Source organism: Scomber japonicus, chromosome 3 (assembly GCF_027409825.1).
Source record: "Scomber japonicus isolate fScoJap1 chromosome 3, fScoJap1.pri, whole genome shotgun sequence".
NCBI classification, from domain to species: Eukaryota; Metazoa; Chordata; class Actinopteri; order Scombriformes; family Scombridae; genus Scomber; species Scomber japonicus.
This window is the reverse complement of record NC_070580.1, coordinates 23096652-23115552: the sequence shown is the minus strand read 5'-3', so window position 1 is coordinate 23115552 and position 18901 is coordinate 23096652. Positions and strand designations below refer to the sequence as shown.

General features: G+C 38.0%; 1 protein-coding gene across 3 annotated transcripts in view; it reads left to right on the top strand.

Moving 5' to 3' along the window:
• atg7 (ATG7 autophagy related 7 homolog (S. cerevisiae)) overlaps positions 1–16023 on the top strand; it is a 63746-nt gene extending 47723 nt beyond the window's left edge. For all 3 annotated transcript variants that reach the window (XM_053315160.1, XM_053315159.1, XM_053315158.1), the window contains one exon: positions 14710–16023. In XM_053315160.1, coding sequence (XP_053171135.1) covers positions 14710–14742 — 33 coding nt within the window. In that variant the 3' untranslated portion in view covers positions 14743–16023. The remainder of the gene's footprint in view (positions 1–14709) is intronic.
• The last annotated feature ends 2878 nt before the right edge of the window (positions 16024–18901 follow it).

The following is an 18901-nucleotide window of genomic DNA, read 5'->3' as shown; positions in this document are numbered from 1 at the left end:
GCTGCTCAGGCTATTTATTTAACAGCAATTGTTATACAAAGAAATATGTTTTAATCTTTTTTTTTACGGGAAATAAAAGTTTTTCATAATTTTATACTTAAATAATCTTGTAGTAACAAGTAAATATCTACAGTATGATTCAATGGGTAATTAATTTTGGTAGTATTGAGTTATGAAACACTTCTATGACTCAGACAATGTGATGATAACCTTTTCTAGTGCACAGGAAATGTGGACTAGGGGGGAGATACAGAGGAAGAGGGAAAGGAAGAGGGAGACGGGATCTTGACAGATTAAGTGAGAGAATGAACAGAAAAGCAGAGTGAGTCAGATGGAGCGAGAGAAAATCTAAACTTTTTAAGAAAGAAGGCTTTAAGAGAGGTGGGATATGTCAGCTGTTTGACAAAGAAAGTTTAACAGCAGTACCTAAAAGGAGAAAACTGAACATTTTGGAGGAAAGGCAGATAAGAGTTGCCCCTAGAAATGGAAGCAATCCTGACCTGAATAAGTGAGAGCAAATAGGCTAAATATTTAAGGAAAAGTTAAGGACATGGAGGGGAGAGCTGTCCTGAAAACGAGGGTGAGCGGTCAGTCGGTGTCTCAGGAGAAACAACAGGACCCAGCTGTTGCTCCACAGGCCGCCACACCCAGCCGAGAGAGACTGCATTTGTTGTTGTAGCTGGCCTTTATGACTCTGAGAGAAAAAGAGCATAAGGGGGGGGGGGGTGGTGGTGGTGGTGGTGGTGGTGGACTCTGACTGATATTGAGTAAAAAATAGAAAAAGAGGAAAAAGGGGTGAACGTTCATCCTTTTACTAGGAAAGTGGAAAAGGAGGGAAAACGGGATGCTGCATCACTTCTTGGTTTGTCTTTTCTCTGTTATGAGGTTTGGTTCCAAGGTTTGCTATCTGGGCCGGTTTGCTTTGTTTGATTACCCCGAGACTCAGGAGTTTATGAAAACACAGGCAGGGGACGTGACCTCAGCTGGGACCTACACACCAACTCTGTTCCCACCAAAGCTTCTCTAAACCACGTCTTTCCTCTTTTATCCAGTGTCGGACCACTTTCACTCCCCATGTTATCCTTCACTTTCCCTCGGATATTACTCCCCACCCCCCACCCCTCGTCCCCTGTCATTCACCCTCTCCCTTTTTATCTCCCCTCTGCCTCCTGTCACTTATTTTGTTATATTTCCTGCAACCTTGTGTTTGAGTAAACAGCTGTAAAATTACTTCTTTTTTTTTTTAGAAAAAGAAATTATATATATTTGTGACCTGTTTTCAGTGATATATATATGTTGAGGAATCAATGGGTTTAGGGTTGAGAGATGCAAACAGGGTCGAAGTTGGCAAATACAGTACTGAGAGAAGGATGATTGCTTTTTTGGTTCTGTCTAGTTGTTGGATTTGTTGACCAAATAAAAAAAAAAAGCCTGACACATTATTTGAAATGATAATCATCTTTGTTCAGAACTATATTGAAGTTTTTTCTCTGTCCGCTGTAGCCTGCCTCAGTTGTTCAATGCCAGAAAAGGTCTATAGCCTTTGAAAAGTAATGACTGTCATTTCATGAAATTAAAAGAAAGTTGCAATTCACATTTATTGAATTTTTACCAAACTGCCCTGGTGAACCATGCTTTTAAGCTTTTACACTTTTATGCTTTTATGTGGTACACAATTGGAAAGAAGGGTTCAGGAACAAAGAACTGATAGTTAATTATTAATAATGAATTGTTTATTTCAACTTCATCAGTTTAGATACTAGCACATTTAACGTGTGAATTATGTGGAAGGATCTACGTAAGTATGGAGTATCCCACATGAGATCAGACAGTTGTTAAAAGTCATATGAAGTCATAGTTAATGGCTTTTGTGCTGGATGTGGGTGTGTAGGTCACTTTTTAATCTAAGTCAATGGACAGGACGTGTTAGTAAGAGGGCAGGTTAGGTTAGAAGGTGCTCCTCCTCTTCCCGTCTCCACCCACCTCCTCTTCCTCTTCCCGTCTCAAGTCCCAGTGTATCCATGCACACACAAACACGCTTACACACACACACACGCACACACATATCGGTTCACTGTGTTCCCCCCTGAGAGCTGAAGGCCTGGAACAATGAGGACACCAGAGAGAACACAGAGGATCACTGCAGGAAAGAACACAGAATGATCATTTAAAACACAGGGGGGTAAATAAGGAAACCTAAATCTCTGTTCTCTCACTCCTGACGTGCTGCATTAATGTACAGTCGAATCACTTGAAGTGGAAAAAGTCTGGATAATGCATGTTTGTTTTTTGGCAGGAGACTCTGATCCAGTTACTTCCGGTTGTTTTTTCATGATTATTTTTAAAATGTTCGATTTTTAGAAATGTCAATGTCATGTAATGGAGAAAAACATTTCCATAAAAGGCAAGCAAAGAGGAAAATATTGTAATTTTCCATGAATGTCACAAGTTTCACAACAAAACCCAAGTCTATTCATCCATCTCGTCCAAGTTTTTTTTTTTTTTTGCCTTTTGTTTTTTCACCTTTTCCATACAAACTACAGCATGACGCAACAGACTAAATGATTGGTGTTCATTTTTGATTTGGTACAGGGACACTGCAACCAACCTGTTAGATCACATAAAACATGAATCTTGTCATACTGGAGTTTGAATAATGAATCCATTAATCTATTAGTCCATAGAAAGAAAAATAATCTGTAGCAGTTTTAATAATTGATTAAATGTGTGTGTGTGATGTTTCAGGTGAAAAACACCACACAACATTTGATTCCAGCTTTTGAAATTGGAAGATTTTCAGGTTTTCTGTTTTAAATCATTATAAACTGAATATTTTGGGGGGGGGGGGGTTTGAAGTGTGGGTCATACAAATTAAGATATATGAAGATGTTATATTTGGCTCTGGGAACTTAAAGGACAGTTTTTCACTACTTTTCAACATTTGATAAAAAAACTAGTCAGTAGCTGAGTTGATAATGAAATCATTAGTTGCAGCCCTATACCATGTCCCTCTAGTCTAGTTTGCTTTCCTCTGTCTACTCAGTTGTTCAGCTTGTGCTCTTTACAGCCAACACCAACAATCTGTGCATGTTTGTAAAAGTCGTAGTTGTGTGTTGGGTGTCTTGTCTTTGTGGCTCGTTTTGAGGTCTGCCCCTAGTTTTGAGTAACTATTCCTATGTTTACATCTGACACATCTACATCATCGAATCGGGATCACACAGTCCCCAACATCTTGTATTCCACTATAGCATCTGGAACTACTTCATCAAATTAGTGTTTTTACTGCCAAACAATATTAGCCAAAAGCTCTGTTTATTGTGTGGAACTGAATATACTGCCTGGAGACATTACTTTATTAAACAGAAGGAATTAGGAGATTTAGAGTCCTTCAGTAGTATGTTGTTTTTTTACTGTTGGATAGCCTGAAGTGATGATGAGGAGCAAATGAAGGCCTAAATAAGCAGCATACAAAGGCAGTCATGTCACATCACAGTGGGAATGTTTTGACAGATTAATCATATTAGAGGCAAGTTGGGGCTCTTTTTTATATGAAACGCAGGCATGAGAATCTACATACAGTACACATTTTTTTTAACACACACACATAAAAAAAATGCTAGTTGTTTGTATAAAAGTTGTCTTGAGTATGATTTCCTTTTAAAAAAAACAAAGAAAATAGTCCTTGTCATCTGTGAAAGCACATGGCTCTAGCTGTCTGATAGATGTTTTCTTTCTGCCTCAGGGACAAAATACATAGAAATTTAAAGTTATATCAGTTAGATTTTACTCTACTCTGGAAACCATCACTGATAAACACACTGCTGTTTGGACTGCACAATGTAACTTTGTCATTATTGCAACATGAATTTATACAATCAACACACTGCTAAGGTTGCAATAGTTGGCTTATATTTTCATAAATCTGGTAATGAAGTGGGTATGAAGGCCATTCCTTTTTCACAAGTTTTTCCAATTAAAACCAGATGTAAAATATTTATATTCTGTGCAAATAGACAAGACCCTTATTTCTGTTGTTGTCATGTTCCTGCACCTGCTCTAATGCAAAATCTGAGAAAGTCTAAAGTGAGACGTCACTGTAAGTTTTTTCACTGTGAAGCAGCTGCAGGCTCGTGACATTCAAGGAAAGTACTTAGTTAGATGATAATATGACAATATTTTATACTTGAATGTTTTTATTGATTTCTTTAACAGAGACGATGCACGTTGATAAATGTTGCTGTAAATGCACCAGAATACCCTGGACACCCTAAAATGATTGCAAGATTGTTGAAAATTGTTAATATTGCATGCAAAGCAATAATAAAAAGAAAGATCATATTAATGTTTATAGAAATATATATATATATATATATATATATATATATACATATAATAAACAAGACAATAACAACATCAACAACAATCAAGTGTTCCATTATTATAGTCTAATTAAAACATGCCGAGAAGAGTCACAGCAGTCTGTCTCCCTCTCTCCTTCACTCATGCATATTAGACACAGAGACTCTCGTCACAGCACTCTTATTTTCATTGACTTAGAAGGGCATTGACCTTTTACTTTTTCACCCTATTTTAAACTGTCTCTCTGCCGGTGAAACCACCACGCTGCAAATTCCCGCCACATTGTGCAGGAATGTCAGAGGGGAATTCAGGAATGTAGTTGGGAATGCAGCGTGCTCCAGTAGCAGTTGGTGTTACACCGGGCCTCATGAGGTCATTTTCTCTGCTCAGATTGGGTATGCACATGCACTTGCCAGCGTCTGTGTATATATGCTGCATGTGCCTTTACGTGTGTGTGTGTGATTATTTAAGTGTGTTACTGGAAAAGGAGATGAAGATAAAATAGGTTTAACACTCTTAATCCCAGCTGATCGTTTTACTGGAACATGACACAGTCTTCCCAGACCAAGATTAGGTCTGAATATTTATTTAACCAATTACATTTCCAGCAAGGTTTCCCTATAAATTGTGCATGAGCAGTAATAGATTAGAAATAGCACACTACTGAATAATTAAGGACCTTAAATAGACTAGTTCCCAGCCTGTTGTGCATCCCTCTCACATTATTTTTTATTTGTCATACAACAATTATCTCTCTATAATTAGCTCTACATACTACATACCACTTCTTTTTCTTCATCGGTTAGCCTTGAGGACACTAACCTCTCAAGTGCCTCTGGTGCATTTTTCTGTTCTGAGACTCTTTCATTAAAGGAAGATTTCCAGGATAGAAATTCAAAGTGCACTCTCTTTTGAAACTACCAGCCTCTTGCACTTCAGGTGATGAATGTAGAAATCTACATTTTAATAACAACCAAAAATCCATTTCACACACAATGGTAACATTTTCAAACAATTACTTGAGTTGGTAGCACCAGGGCCTCTGTATAGAGGATGCCAAGACATTATGTAAATTGGTAAATATGCTAAACTTGAGGGGCCAACACACCTAGGAGTTATGCACAGATTGAACTAGAAGTGAATCACTGAGATCTGCTGCCTTCTGAAGATGTTTTTGCAAAGCCACATGACCCTAACAGGCCAGTAATGAGGATTACTACAGATGACATGCAGCTTTTCCACCCCAGTGACAGGTGCTGCTTCAGCTGGACAGGGTGTCCAGGGATGGGTGATTTCTCAGGCCGTTCTGTCCTGCTGCCTGAAAAAGTATAGTAGTAGAGCAGGAAAGACAATGGTCCCTGAACTTCCATTTGGTACTTTATGCAGACGTGATGATAGCCACACAAAGCAGTGACTGGAATGCATTTAGTGAGAAGAGGAAAACAAGATAAAAATAAAAAATATTTCGAAAATTTTATTTTTGCGTATGTTGTCAAGTGCAACTCAATCTCAATGTGCTATCACAGCAAAAAAAACAACCAACAACTAATAATAATTCAAAGTATGCACCTTATTAAAGAGTCCTTTATGGTGTGTGATTTTGAGCTGTCAGAGTGGAAAGTTCATAATCATGAGAGAAACATGATGAAATCTGAAAGACCACCTGTATCAGAACTTTAAAGTCTCTGTGAAGTAAGAATAAATTGACACATACTTTGTAGGTAAATATGGACATTTTTGTTTCAGTAAAAACAGTTAACAAGCGATCCATGACCAATGATTGTTATGTTGAATTTTGTTTTTTATTGTTGTGCTTTTAACATCACTCATTTCTCTGGTTTCTCTTTCAATTCCCCTTTAAAAAGTCCTGGACACAGAAATGGTGAAAAATGTAATGCTCTAACTTCACAGTTCAGTATTTCATACATTCTTTTCACATGTTACAGCTGTTATTTTCTAACATGTATATATGTTTAAAAACGAAAACGACATTTTTGTGACTTTGCTGCATTTACAAAATGTATGAGCAGCTCAGATGGATGACACAAGCTGATGACGTGCTTCTGTTTTCATTTACTGTTTTTCTATTTACAAAGTAGTGCTACGATTCACCACAGATTCATCACACATCTGACATGTTCAAATTGATATTGCACAGTCTCACACAGATTACAGCAAAGATTGTATTTGTGCCGTCTCGCACAGTGTGACTTGCAATAGACTTACATGATTGTTGTTGTTATAAACTCTAAAGGTCCCTTAACACAGTGCCTCAACAGAATCCTTGGAATGATTGTCTGCTACATGAATAAATCCAATCACAAGTAAAAAGAATCTCAGTGCTCCCATTCGACAATAAACCCCAAAAACTCAATCTAACTCTTTTTATCTGTTGTATTTTCACACACTATTACATAGTTTGAAGCCCAAAGTTAAGATTAAAAGGACCTTTTAAAAACTTTTTTATCCTCGATAATGGTTCAGGTTCCAGCCAAACCAGATAAAGGTTTTACCCTCAGGTGACTGTAGACCTTATCACATCTTTTGTGCTTCAAAGTGTTGCTGTTTCACAGCTGAATACTCCAACATGCAAGAAACTGAATCCTCAGAGAGGCTACACCCAAACTGCATTATTTATTTACCTCAATCACCCATCTGTGTGTTTGTGTGTGCTCATTGTGTGTGTGTGTGTGTGTGTGTGTGTGTGTGTGTGTGTGTGTGGTTATGCACATGCACATGAGTGGACATTTTAACTATGGCTGCAAAACTGTTTTAGCATCATGAGGTCAACACTCACACCTGCCATTGTTTTTTGTTGCTGTTTAGGTCATTTCCAGAGCAGTTTGTTTTGTGGGTATTGTGAGTTCTGCCATGATGAATGCAGAGAGGTCAGCCAGGAGAGAATGAAAAGAAAGGTACAGAAAAAGAGAAAGTGAAGCTGTGAAGAAAAATTAGATGAAAAAAATGAGACATGAGATCTGAAATGTGAAAACATTCAGCAATCACCAAACAGTTTTGAGCAGAATGTTATTTTTAAATGGTTAGGGTTAGGGTTAGGGTTTAGGGTTAGTGTTGTGTATTTATTTCCCAACAAGTGCATCTCTGCTTGGATTATAAAAGAAGATATGTGCCCCCCCCCCTCCCCTTCCGCCGTGTAAAACCTTCCCTCAGGGGTCTTATAAGATGGATGAAAGGGGAAGCACCCCCCCTCGCTCATTAACATAAATCATCAAATGCATCCCCCTGGCTAACAGATGTTACATCATTTGTTAGAGGAAACAAGAATTTCCATGGCCAACACTCCTTTGTGAAGTTTGAACTAATTGCCTGGTGCCCATGGTGCCATCATTTTATAGCTCAGAGTTTTGGTTCCACTGAAGTTAATGATGAAATTTAAGGATGAAACAGTAAAAGTCTATTGATAAAAGTCCTGCTTTATTAGTTTAAAACACTGTCATATTTACATATTTAACTACTTGAGACATCTTTGCGAAATGATTCATTATTTTATGAAATGTATTAATGCTGAATATAAACAACTTTCTGCCAAAGCTTCAATTTGTGATATTAGGACTTGAAAGGTTCTCTATTTGCTCCAATCACAGTGAATGTTTGAGTCTCTTTCAGCTCCTGTGTGAGTTTTAATCTGCTGTGGTGTCTGAATAAAGACCATTTAAGACATACACTTTGCATTGTAAGCAATTTTACATCAGTTTCCCAGCACATCCAATCACTTTTACATAAAAGTCAGTCTTACTTGGGTCAAATGTAATAGGATGTCTGTGACACTTCCAACATGACACATGTCTGAACTGAATATATTCAGCTTAACAAACAGTAAAGTCTGAGGCAGCAGATGGTTGAATATAGAGGATGAGTCAATGAATATCTTCCACCTTTTTAGGAGCACTCCAATAGGTATATCCCTTCATTTTAATCTCTTATGCATAAAGAAAAATAAACTCAGTTTTAAAAAATGCACAAAACTCTGTTGAGGACATTCTTGTCATGTCAGCAGTCATGTGCAGTGAAAACAGGTGAAAAACAAAAATGTGTTGAACCTCAATAATAATCAGACCAGTGCTGACTCCTTAACTTGTCTACTGCCATTCATTCATATCCAGCAAAACTTTAGTGAATACAGCATAAGAGCAAATGCAAATTCAAGTCCCAACTCGTCAGAGATCATAAAGTATGAATTTTCCAACAAAGGTGATGAAATTTCTGAAATAATTAGAGGATCCACTGGAAAAGAAGTGGAGTCCTTAATTTAGGTTTCAACAGAATATTTTGTTTTAGAATCCATCCCTAATGCATCCTGACAACTAAACACACTCTTCTTTCCTAAATTGAGTAGTGCAATCAAGTGCCAAATATCCCTTTTTTATTGTGGCTCTTTCTGTCTCTGAATCAACTTGTAACAGTCATTTATATAAAGTGCATCTACAGTATGTCTGAGTAACACAAAGGCATTTAAGAGATAGATGAATTCAGCTTTGTTCTGATTTTTCTGTCTGAAAGAAGCTTAAGCTGCAGTATCTCTCCAGTGAGCAACCTGGGTGACAAATACAGTTTCAATAGCAAACTCTCTGAGATCACGGTAATGAAACAGAGAAGTAGTTAGACTGGATTTCCTCACTTTCTTCCTAAACAAGCAGCACACAGTCACTGTTGTATCCAGCAGCCATAAACCACGTCACTCTGTGTGGTCCACTAATTGCATATCAGATGGAGCCAGTCTCCATGATGAAAGTTTGACTTTGTTCTTTGGTGTCAGTTCTTATATGTAAAGCAGATGTGTGTTTAATAGCAAAGCCCATCAGTGGCTGTGTGTAGCGCTGCCTAGTTGAATAGGTTTAGAGGTTGGATTCCCACTGGGGCCACCCACACTTACAGTAGGATGTGCTCCTGTAAGTAGTCTCAGTATTTTAAATCAGCTAAATTTAAGAGCAACAATCCTGAGCCATCTGCCTAAAACGGGTTATACCATTGAAGTCAGTGATCTGAGAAGTTCCTTCTTCATGAACTGTTCAGTGCATGTGAGCAAATATACTTTTCCAGAAGCAGCACTTTGACCTGGGCCTGCAGAGTGGTAAATATCACTAAAGACCCTCATGCTGAGGCGTGTGTTGTATTTGTTGGGGAACAATAATCAGCAGCAGCAGAGAGTTGGCTGTGAATCCGGCTGCCTCGGCTTCCAGCTAAAACCTCCTCTATCTGATCAGATCCGGGGCTCGTTTCAACAACTAGCCAGGATTATACTTGTCATATCAGCTGGAGCCCAACTGATTACAAACACAAACACATTCACACAATGATTACATGCGGCTTACGTTGGACTTCATGAAACATCCAGCAAGCCTTTTTTTTTAACCTGCAGTGATTCAAGTCCTGAAGCGATAAGGCTGCTTCAAAGTTAAAGATGTGTAGTCGATTGTGTTCCTGCCAATCCCTTTGAGGCGCTGTCATGGTGTGTTGTTTGTGTTTGTGTAGAGGTTTGTGGTGTGGGGGTCAACCAGTTTGGACAAATAAAAACCAAGCTTGGGTTGCAACTATTCATCAGTTTCATTATTGATTTATTTTTAAATTATTTTCATATGTCTGCTCTTTAAAATAGTGGAAAATAGCCATCACAGTTTCTTTGTACTGTTGCTATTGTGAAACAAATTACATCACCCACTGGTTTGTGGACTGCCGTTTGAAAGCCTTGAGTTTAGTGATTTGACAGTCACCATCTTGAATGTGACCATGGGCACCTGATTTCTGGAGGCAGAAGTGACCATATTGGGATGAGAGAGAGGAGCAGACCCTAGTGCTAACTGCTAGCTTGGTTAGCACAGTGAATTCACAATCTGTGGTGAATTCAGATAATGCTAATGCTAACACTAACGAGCAAAAACAGGCTTAAAACTATAAAAACTAAATGTACTTACCAGAAAAACTGAACAGCCTACTCCATAGAGGGTCTTTTACTGCAGTAAAAGACTGAACAAGACGTTTTAGGAGACCAAATTGTTACAATTAACTTATTAATTAACTCATAAACTGAAAATACACTGCAAAATAGTGGGAGCTACACCTGGACTCTGTTACATCTGGTGTAACACCATTAGTCAGGGAATATTATCATATATGTGGCCATTTTCGCAATATACTCTAACTACATGGTTATGTTACATAATCAATATTCAACACTGTTACCGTGATAGCGACTTGTCACAAGGTAGACAAATCCTAAAACATACACTGCTTTACTGTCTATTTTACTCTATTATTTGAGTTGAATCTAGTTTTAAAATGAGAATCCCGTAAATGGCTCTCAAATGATGCACCTGACAGCTAAACATATGATATTGAGGTATGTTCCAGGCATTTTTACCAGTTGATGTAGAAGACATGCAAATAAAGAAACAGGTATTTTTTTGTATTACAGTGAAGAGGAAGTTAGTCCTAGTGTTATATGCAAAAATGTAGGATGTGTCTCATATTTCATTCTAGCATAACCCAGTTTAGAGGCTTAGCGTACACTTTTGGATAAACAATACAGTGTTTATATTTATACTTTATTATTCATAATACAAGAGAAAACTGAAGATGAGGACTGATGGACATGTCAGAGAAAGAATAAAATAATGCTTGGCTCAGTTACTGCTGTTATTAAGCTAGTTAGCTGGACTTGGTAACATTTGCGGCTAACGATAGAGCTGATAAACTCTCTAAACAGTTCTGTATTTTGGAAAGGCTGAAAAAAGAGAAGCCGCTCTCCAAACTCCTTATGTATAGAATATTACGTTAACTACTGGTCCATACACACTGCTTCAATATGTCAAGAAATACAAAGCTTGACAGGTCTGGCACACCTGGTTGCTAAGCTAAGATTGTGTCTTGTTTTATCTGATCAACAGTACCTAGAAGACCTAATAATATCGTCAAATAACATTACCCACTCGTCAAATCAAGGGGATATAGTTTTCTTTATGTGGCTTTTCTCCATGTTTGTCCATGTTGTATGTTGTCCTGAATATGTGGGAAAATGTGTTGTTTTGGTTTCAGGATTTATTCAAGCCTTCTTAAAATAGATGGAGCTTTACATTTTGATTTCTTGTTGTCACTGGTTTACATCCAGGCTTGCTTTTATTTGTTACCACTGAATAAAAAGAAGTTCGCTAAGCTCCCTAATTAGTCTGAGCTGAGAAGTAATTTATTTTGATCTGGGCTTTACAGAAATCTACTTATGTATTGCAGCAACAGAGGTTAATGGTTGAGAAACATCCCAAGTATTCAACAGTGTTTGAAAGAGTGTAGTAAAGTTGTTGGCTTCAGTTTGCCAGAGCTATTCACGTTACATAAGGTCTCCCCCTTCAGATCCCCCACCTCCCCCCTTTCATTTTGCACAAAAGATTCCTCAAAACACACACAGACACACACACACTCACACACACACACATGCCATCAGTGCAGCATGGCAGCCGTCCAGAGAGGGGCTCCAGTGTCGCTCGGTTTCAAAGAGCTCTTTGCTTGCTGTCCTTTTGATGCTCACTCCCCAGCAGCAGTGGAGCAGAAATGCAGAGCGTCCAGCTTTGATATGAATTTGTCCCCGATTCTCCACACTGCTCTGAAACTCTCCAACTATACTCCTGAAGTTACACTAATGAACACTATAGAGATGTAAGACTGAAACAACACTGCTTTCAGTATGTGGGATAGTAGACTGTTGTTCAGGTTATCATGCTGCAGAACAGGTTAGACACGTTTTTGCAGGGTTCCCTCTTAAAGTACTGGCACCTCTGACTTTTGCCACACGAGATTCACAATTACTGTGCGCAAAGTGCTTAAAACCTAATTGTTTGAAATTGATGAATGCCAAAGAGGGTGGAAAAAAACATGGAAAATACTTGATTTGGTTTATTCAATTTATTCCGTTGCTAACTTCATTTGTTAGCTCAAGATCCTGATTCATGGCTTGTTTTCAATTGGTTTATTGTGTAATTTAGATAACTAAATGTGAATTTTCCCCCGGGGATCAGTAAAGTTTAGATATAGATTTTCCCTAGAAGCAAAAATGTTTAAACTTGATTAATTTAATATTCGCCATGTGCCTTAAGTGTGACGGCAGTCTAGCTTAAAGTGTCCAAAGTGACTTGTGCCATGTTATAGCTCATTCATTTTTATTTGTGACTGTTTTTGACAATGGTTATCCTTACCCTATGTCTGGGTCCTTGATACAGCCAGGAAGCTCAGGCATTAGTATAATGTGTGTCACTACCAGACCTGCTAACTGCACAGTGATAACAAGACTGTGAAAGCTTTGCACTGCACCCAGCAAGCAGTTACAGAGCAAAACTCCCCCTCAAACCACAGTTTGGCTTTGTGTTGATGTATGGATAAAACAAATGACATACAATGTGTTATAATATGAGCTTCAGAGGTATCGGTTGGGGGTTTATTTTCCACTTTGAAGCTAGCTGTTTCCTCCCAGCTTCCAGTCTCTATAATAAGCTAATCTAACAACGTCCTCTCTCCAGCTCTGTTCTTCGTGCACAGACTTGAGAGTGGTATCAATCATCTCATCTCACTTTTAGGAAGAAAGCAAATAAGTAAATTTGAACTATTCCTTAACAAGTTCCAACTTTATTCCTTTAATTCCACATTTGCACCTCTGCTTTTGCTCCTCATGAATTCACACATATTTACATACAGAAACAGACTTCACGGGGGATTTAACAGTAGTCATACCAACATATGTTACCTTGAGCCTTTTTTATTCCAATTCCAGTTCAGCCAAAATGCATCAGTAATGAGTTTAGTTAATAGTTTTTGTAGCTCTTTGTGAGCATGACCTCGTGGATATTTGTCACAATAGGTTCATTCCTGTCGTAATGAGCCTGACATGCATTGATATGTGTACTTAGAGTTGAATGTATTATATTGATTGTTTCATACACAACTCCGCCATATCACATAGAGCTATTGATGCATAGTATTGATGACCAGGACTGTACTTTGAGAAGAAATGGTATTGAGCATGTCCCCTCCGTGTTGTGTTGTTCCCTTCACACTGCTGAAGTCATGCAGGGCCTCAGCACACAGCACTCTCTATAATGATATGTGTAATTATAGTCTCTCTTTTCTCTTTGTACTCTGGCCTTTCTTCACAAACACAAATGTTTCAATATTTAGAAAGAAGAAAAATCAGGGTGACATGTACATTTTATGGGATCATAGTTTTAATTTCTTCTCCGTCAATGGACCATGTGTTGCAAGTCCCTCCCATCTCGCTCTACCCTCATATCCCCTCATGTGTCTGCTGTCGCTACCTAACAAAGGCATAAAAATGGGCAAAATTATATATTTATATATTTTTTTAAATCTGTTATCGTTGGGATTATTGGGTGTTTATTTGAGCTTCTCAGTCTCACTGGGTTTGAGTTTTTGCACTGGAATTCACATTTCAGCTCAGTTGTGAAGCAGCGCTTTCCAAGGAATGCAGCATGTCTGTGTCAAAAGTGTGTGTGTGTCCATGTGTGTGTGTGTGTGTTGACCTCACTGAAAGCCATGTGTGTGTAACATTCCAGACAGTGTTAGAGGTATGTGAATTACGTCTTACAGAGAGAGAATGTGAAGAATCTGCTGCCATGAGAAGGCCACTGTTGTTTACTGACACAGTACTGCAAAGGAGGTTCCTCTGTGCATATGTGTGTGTGTGGGGGGCGGGGGGGGGGGGGGGGTATGTGTGCGTATGTGTGTGAGTCACATGCTGCTGTCACTTCCTGGTAAGAAACCTCTTAGCTGTGATTGTGAGTAATTATTTTCAAAGTTATTATACAATTGGCACCTAAAGCGGAGAAATGAGGCTCGCTGTATGTTCTCTAAAGAGCATTTTGTTTCCACTTCATATGTTTCCTGTTTACCTGTTTCATCTGTTTTCTTTTTTTATTTAATCAAATCTTAATTGCCATTAATGAAGCAGCTTCTCAGAGCTCTTATTATTTTGCATTGGATTATACATGTTGAAGGAAATTTTCCATTGATGTTGTGACTATATATACATACTATATACATACTGTACATATTCACTAATCTAAAAAAAGACTAGAAAGGTGCTGATACCAATGCAGTCCATTTACCAATTACCAAAAGTTAATATTTGACTTTGGAAAGGCTCGAGGTCCACATACTAGTTTTTTTCCAGAGCTGTAAACCAGATCTTAATAAACAAACTCCATCTGAGGAGCACAAGGTTGCAGCTGAAATCCACAAAAATCAAACTGCTACCGTTATTTCATAGACAAAATAATGACCTTTATATTTTTCTAACATTTCTTTTCGGTTGTGTTTTTTTCTAAACAGATTTGGGATATGAGCGACGACGAGAGCATCTGAGGGACTTGAAGGAACAAGTCTTGAGCGTCTGAAGGACTGGACACTCCAATTCATGTTTCTGTTTCTTTTTTTGTTTGTTTTTTAATCCCAAGAATCTCACAAGTACATGGTTCAAGCTCATAAAGTGCTCTGGTAAAAATTCATAGACAAGCACGTTCCAAAAACTTCCAAAAAAGTTGTTAAAAAGCTTTAAATTTCTTGTTAGTGTTGTGGAGCCACTTCTTCATTCATCAGTCTGACCTTCAGGACTGAGCAGTAATACGATCAAAATAATCAACGGTAAGAAAGAACAGAGATCGCTTTTCCTGCTAAAATATCCAGTGAATGTTTTTACGGTTGCAGCAGAAAGGATCAGAGCTTGAAGGAGAGCAATTCACACTTTATGTATAAAGCTGCTGTATTATTAAAGGCAGAATGTACCTGTTTCTACCACTCAATGATTGTCAATCAGTCATGTTTACTTGAGATTTACACTAACTTTTAGGTGGCACTTAAATTCCCTGAGAAAAAACACACAAATACCTTTTTCTTTTTGGTCTCAAAAGCTTAAAAAGTTTCATTGAATGCTCACAGGTTCAGTCCCTCCATCATCACATTTAATGGGTTTGCTGGAGAGTCCTTTGGCAAGACACTGGCATACTTCATCTGCTCACTCATTCAGTTTGGAAAATAGCTTCAGATAAATGATGAAAATACAAAAACACAGTAGGCAACTCAGCAAATCCATCCATCCATTTTATCTGTTTACTGGAGACGACTGCAATACATACAGTTAATAGTAAAACCAGCTTTGTTACTTTGCAAATATTTGAAAGAAACCTGCACACAGATGTTGAGATGTACAGCTGCTAAACTGTGGCTTTGGATATGAAGATTAGAAGAGCTAATGCAGGAAAACTGGAACATACAGCTGCAGTTTCATATTAAACAGCCACCAGAAAACAAAGATTTTCATGGTATGTTTGAGTGTACATGCATGCGTTTTTGCATTTTATGTTTCTTTTTTTATTGTATTTGTCTGAACTGTTAATATGTTCAATCTTTTCAGTGTAATGCAGTGTTAATCTCTACAGCCATTTGGATATTTGTGGAAGAGGATTAGTGTGAGAGAAAAAGAGATTCATTTCAGAATTTGCAATTTAATTCAAGAAAAATTCAGATTTTTGACTCTAAATTGGCCAGAATTGAGATAAAACTGGATTTTTTTTGGACTGATTTCATAATTCTGACTGTTCTCAGAGCTGTTTCATTGCACTAATTCCTGTCTTTAAAGTACTTAACAAAACTGTAATAAAATGTGTCTTTATTATTTCTGTTTACATCTTTTATTCCTGTAAAAAAGTGTTTTATACCTTTTATCACACAACATGATTAGTTTAGCTGCATCTCTCACATCAAAACAGTAATAGGACAGAGTAGTAGTAACAGGACAGAGGCCCAGAGTCAGAGTGTGGTTTAAAAGCACTTTATTGTTCATCAAGGCTACTTTACATACAAAAAAGGTGGCCTGCCAAAACCTTTTTAGTAGGAGACACAGAGCCACACACTGACTGTTTTCTTGATACATTTTTTTTTACAGTTCAGAGTATTACTACCACTAAGTACATGCTACTTCCACTTCAAAAAGGACCTGGAAAATGTGGTACAGAGTAAGGACCGACTCCCCTTTGATTTTTCTGCACAATTTCTTGTTGTTCACTTCATTACAGATGCAAAATGGCCTCTGCAGATGGGGAACTGTGACATCAATGCAAGTTTAAGCTTGCGTAATACTTGGATAATCTCAGCCTCACTGGCTGGCAACAAAGCAGATGAACTTTAGAACGAAATCTGAACGAAAATGAAGATTTACATCTTCAGTATTTTCGTTCTGTTGATCTGGGCAAGCTCAACCAATCTGACAAATGTTCTCAAAAGGATTGATGGTTTTACTTGTAGCTCAGTTTCCATCTGTAGACTAAAAATGGTTCAATTGCAAGACTTTCAAACCCCACAATTTATATTACTGACATGCAATGGTGGAAATTTTCCCTTCCTGCTAGCCCATGACTTAATATTATTTAACACTCGATGGGGGTGATTTGGAAATGGCCAGCAAGACACACAAGGCTACAGGCAAAAACATTAATGGCCCATAAATGCAAAACATAGTAACAGCTCAAGAGACCTCTACGAGGATAAACTGTTTTTACTCATAAGTGAAACTTTTGTTCAGATGTATCAGAAGTCACATGATGGAACCAAAGTTTAATGATTGCAGAACAGCGGGGGACCAATGGAAGTAGCGATTGTCACCGACAGACCAGTGGCTTATTGTGGTTTTCATACGTTTACTGTGTTCCTGCACTTGAACCTTTACTCTAACAAGACAAACTATAAACAAAAAAGATCAACTTTTTTCACAAAAAAAAAAAGAAAATGCAATGATTACAATATAAGGACAGGGAAACAACAATTAAATAGCTACATATCATTAACAAATTAATTGTTCCTCAAAAAATACCTACGATTTTTTTCTCTGTACATTCGTTACGCACAGCGTAATGATGGTCTCATAGTTACCTATTATAAAAAAGTATTTTTTATTAAGTGATTTTCCTACAGTGTGTAGGGAGTGTGTGCCAAAGCAGAAAGAGAGCCTCCTACCTTCAGGGTGGTAGTGAAATGATAATGAGAAAGAATAATAATAGAAAAACAAAAACCTCTGGACACCTAGCCCTTTTCCCTCGTGTTTTCTAGCATTCTGCTAACTACATCCAATCGTAATCAGGATCAAATGAATCTGAGAGGAGGGGGGAGGCGTTGCTGCAAGACTTTCAAAAGACTTTCATTGGCAGCTGAACGTGTCCTGGCTTACAGAAGCTCAGCTCCTGAAGGCTCAGCCCCCCACATACATTGCTGTCCAAACCACTCTAAACCTGTCACAGAAAGCACATTTACACTATAGAGTACTTAAACGTTCTGGAAGTCAATTCTCTGGCAGTTGGGTTATTATTAAAAAATATCCTAGAACTTTTATCATCAGTCCTGATTCTAAAACATCTGTTCTGAGAGCTGAGGATGGAATGTGTGGACATTCTAGAACACTGACACCATTCAGAGAACTCTTATGTATGCATGTATCATACTATATGACCTTAACCTAAAGAAAACAATAATCATCTGTTAACCTCAGCTCAGAGACATGAAATCATTCTGTACTTTTTCACCATCAACTGTTACAACACCAGTTCCCTAAGTTCTAAACTCTAAATGTCCTCAAAAATGTTATGCTGTGTTGTTCTTTTGTCATGCAATTTGGATTTATGACCAATTAGCTTGATGCAAAGATTTTTAAAAAAAAAAAAAAAAAAGAGAGAGAAAAAAAAGATGAAACTTCCCATCAAGATACAAAAAGCAGTGTCGACAGGATACTCTGGGGCAGTTAACCCTGGCTGGTTATTAGCTCTGTCTGTTGATGCGGAGATATTGAGTGTGTGTGTGTGAGTCCTGTACAAAGTTCCCTATAGGAGGAATGTATGCCATTTTGGCGCAGGCTCTTTAACAGAGTAAAATTCATTTGCTCAGACTGCAGCAGTCTAGCTTAACTGCAGCAACAATACAATGTTGTTCAGAAAAGAAAGCATTGAAATACAAACAAAAAAGGTCTGGATACCAAGTCAGGACACAAAAAGTCAGCTGCTGAAGATTGTGAGAGCTGTGACATCACACCATGAATTCAGATGTTTTTGAAATGTTCTATTTTTGTAATCATTTTGTGGCACCAAATAAGTCTTTAGTGTGATAGTCCACCTGCTGTTTAAGACATTTCATCACTAGCTCTCACCTTAAACAAGACCTTGTTTTCCCAAAAGCATCACAACCACTAGCCTGTCCTGTACCAGGCACATGTCAGACTGCAGTAGTGTTATACTCACAAGCAAGAAGTTATGTAAAAGCTGGTACAGACGTGGTGGTATTAAGACGGCAGCCAAACGGACTCATGAGAATAAAGTCCACTTCATCTGTGGCTAAGTTGCTTTTGTGAAAAAACAAGGCCCTGCTGACTAATTTGTGCCAATTTGGTGTCTGAGCTCAGTCATGCTGAGGGTTGTAGCATCCTGTACCACCGATGGATCAACATCTTAAGAAAACCTTTTTATGGGCTGCGCATCCCAAA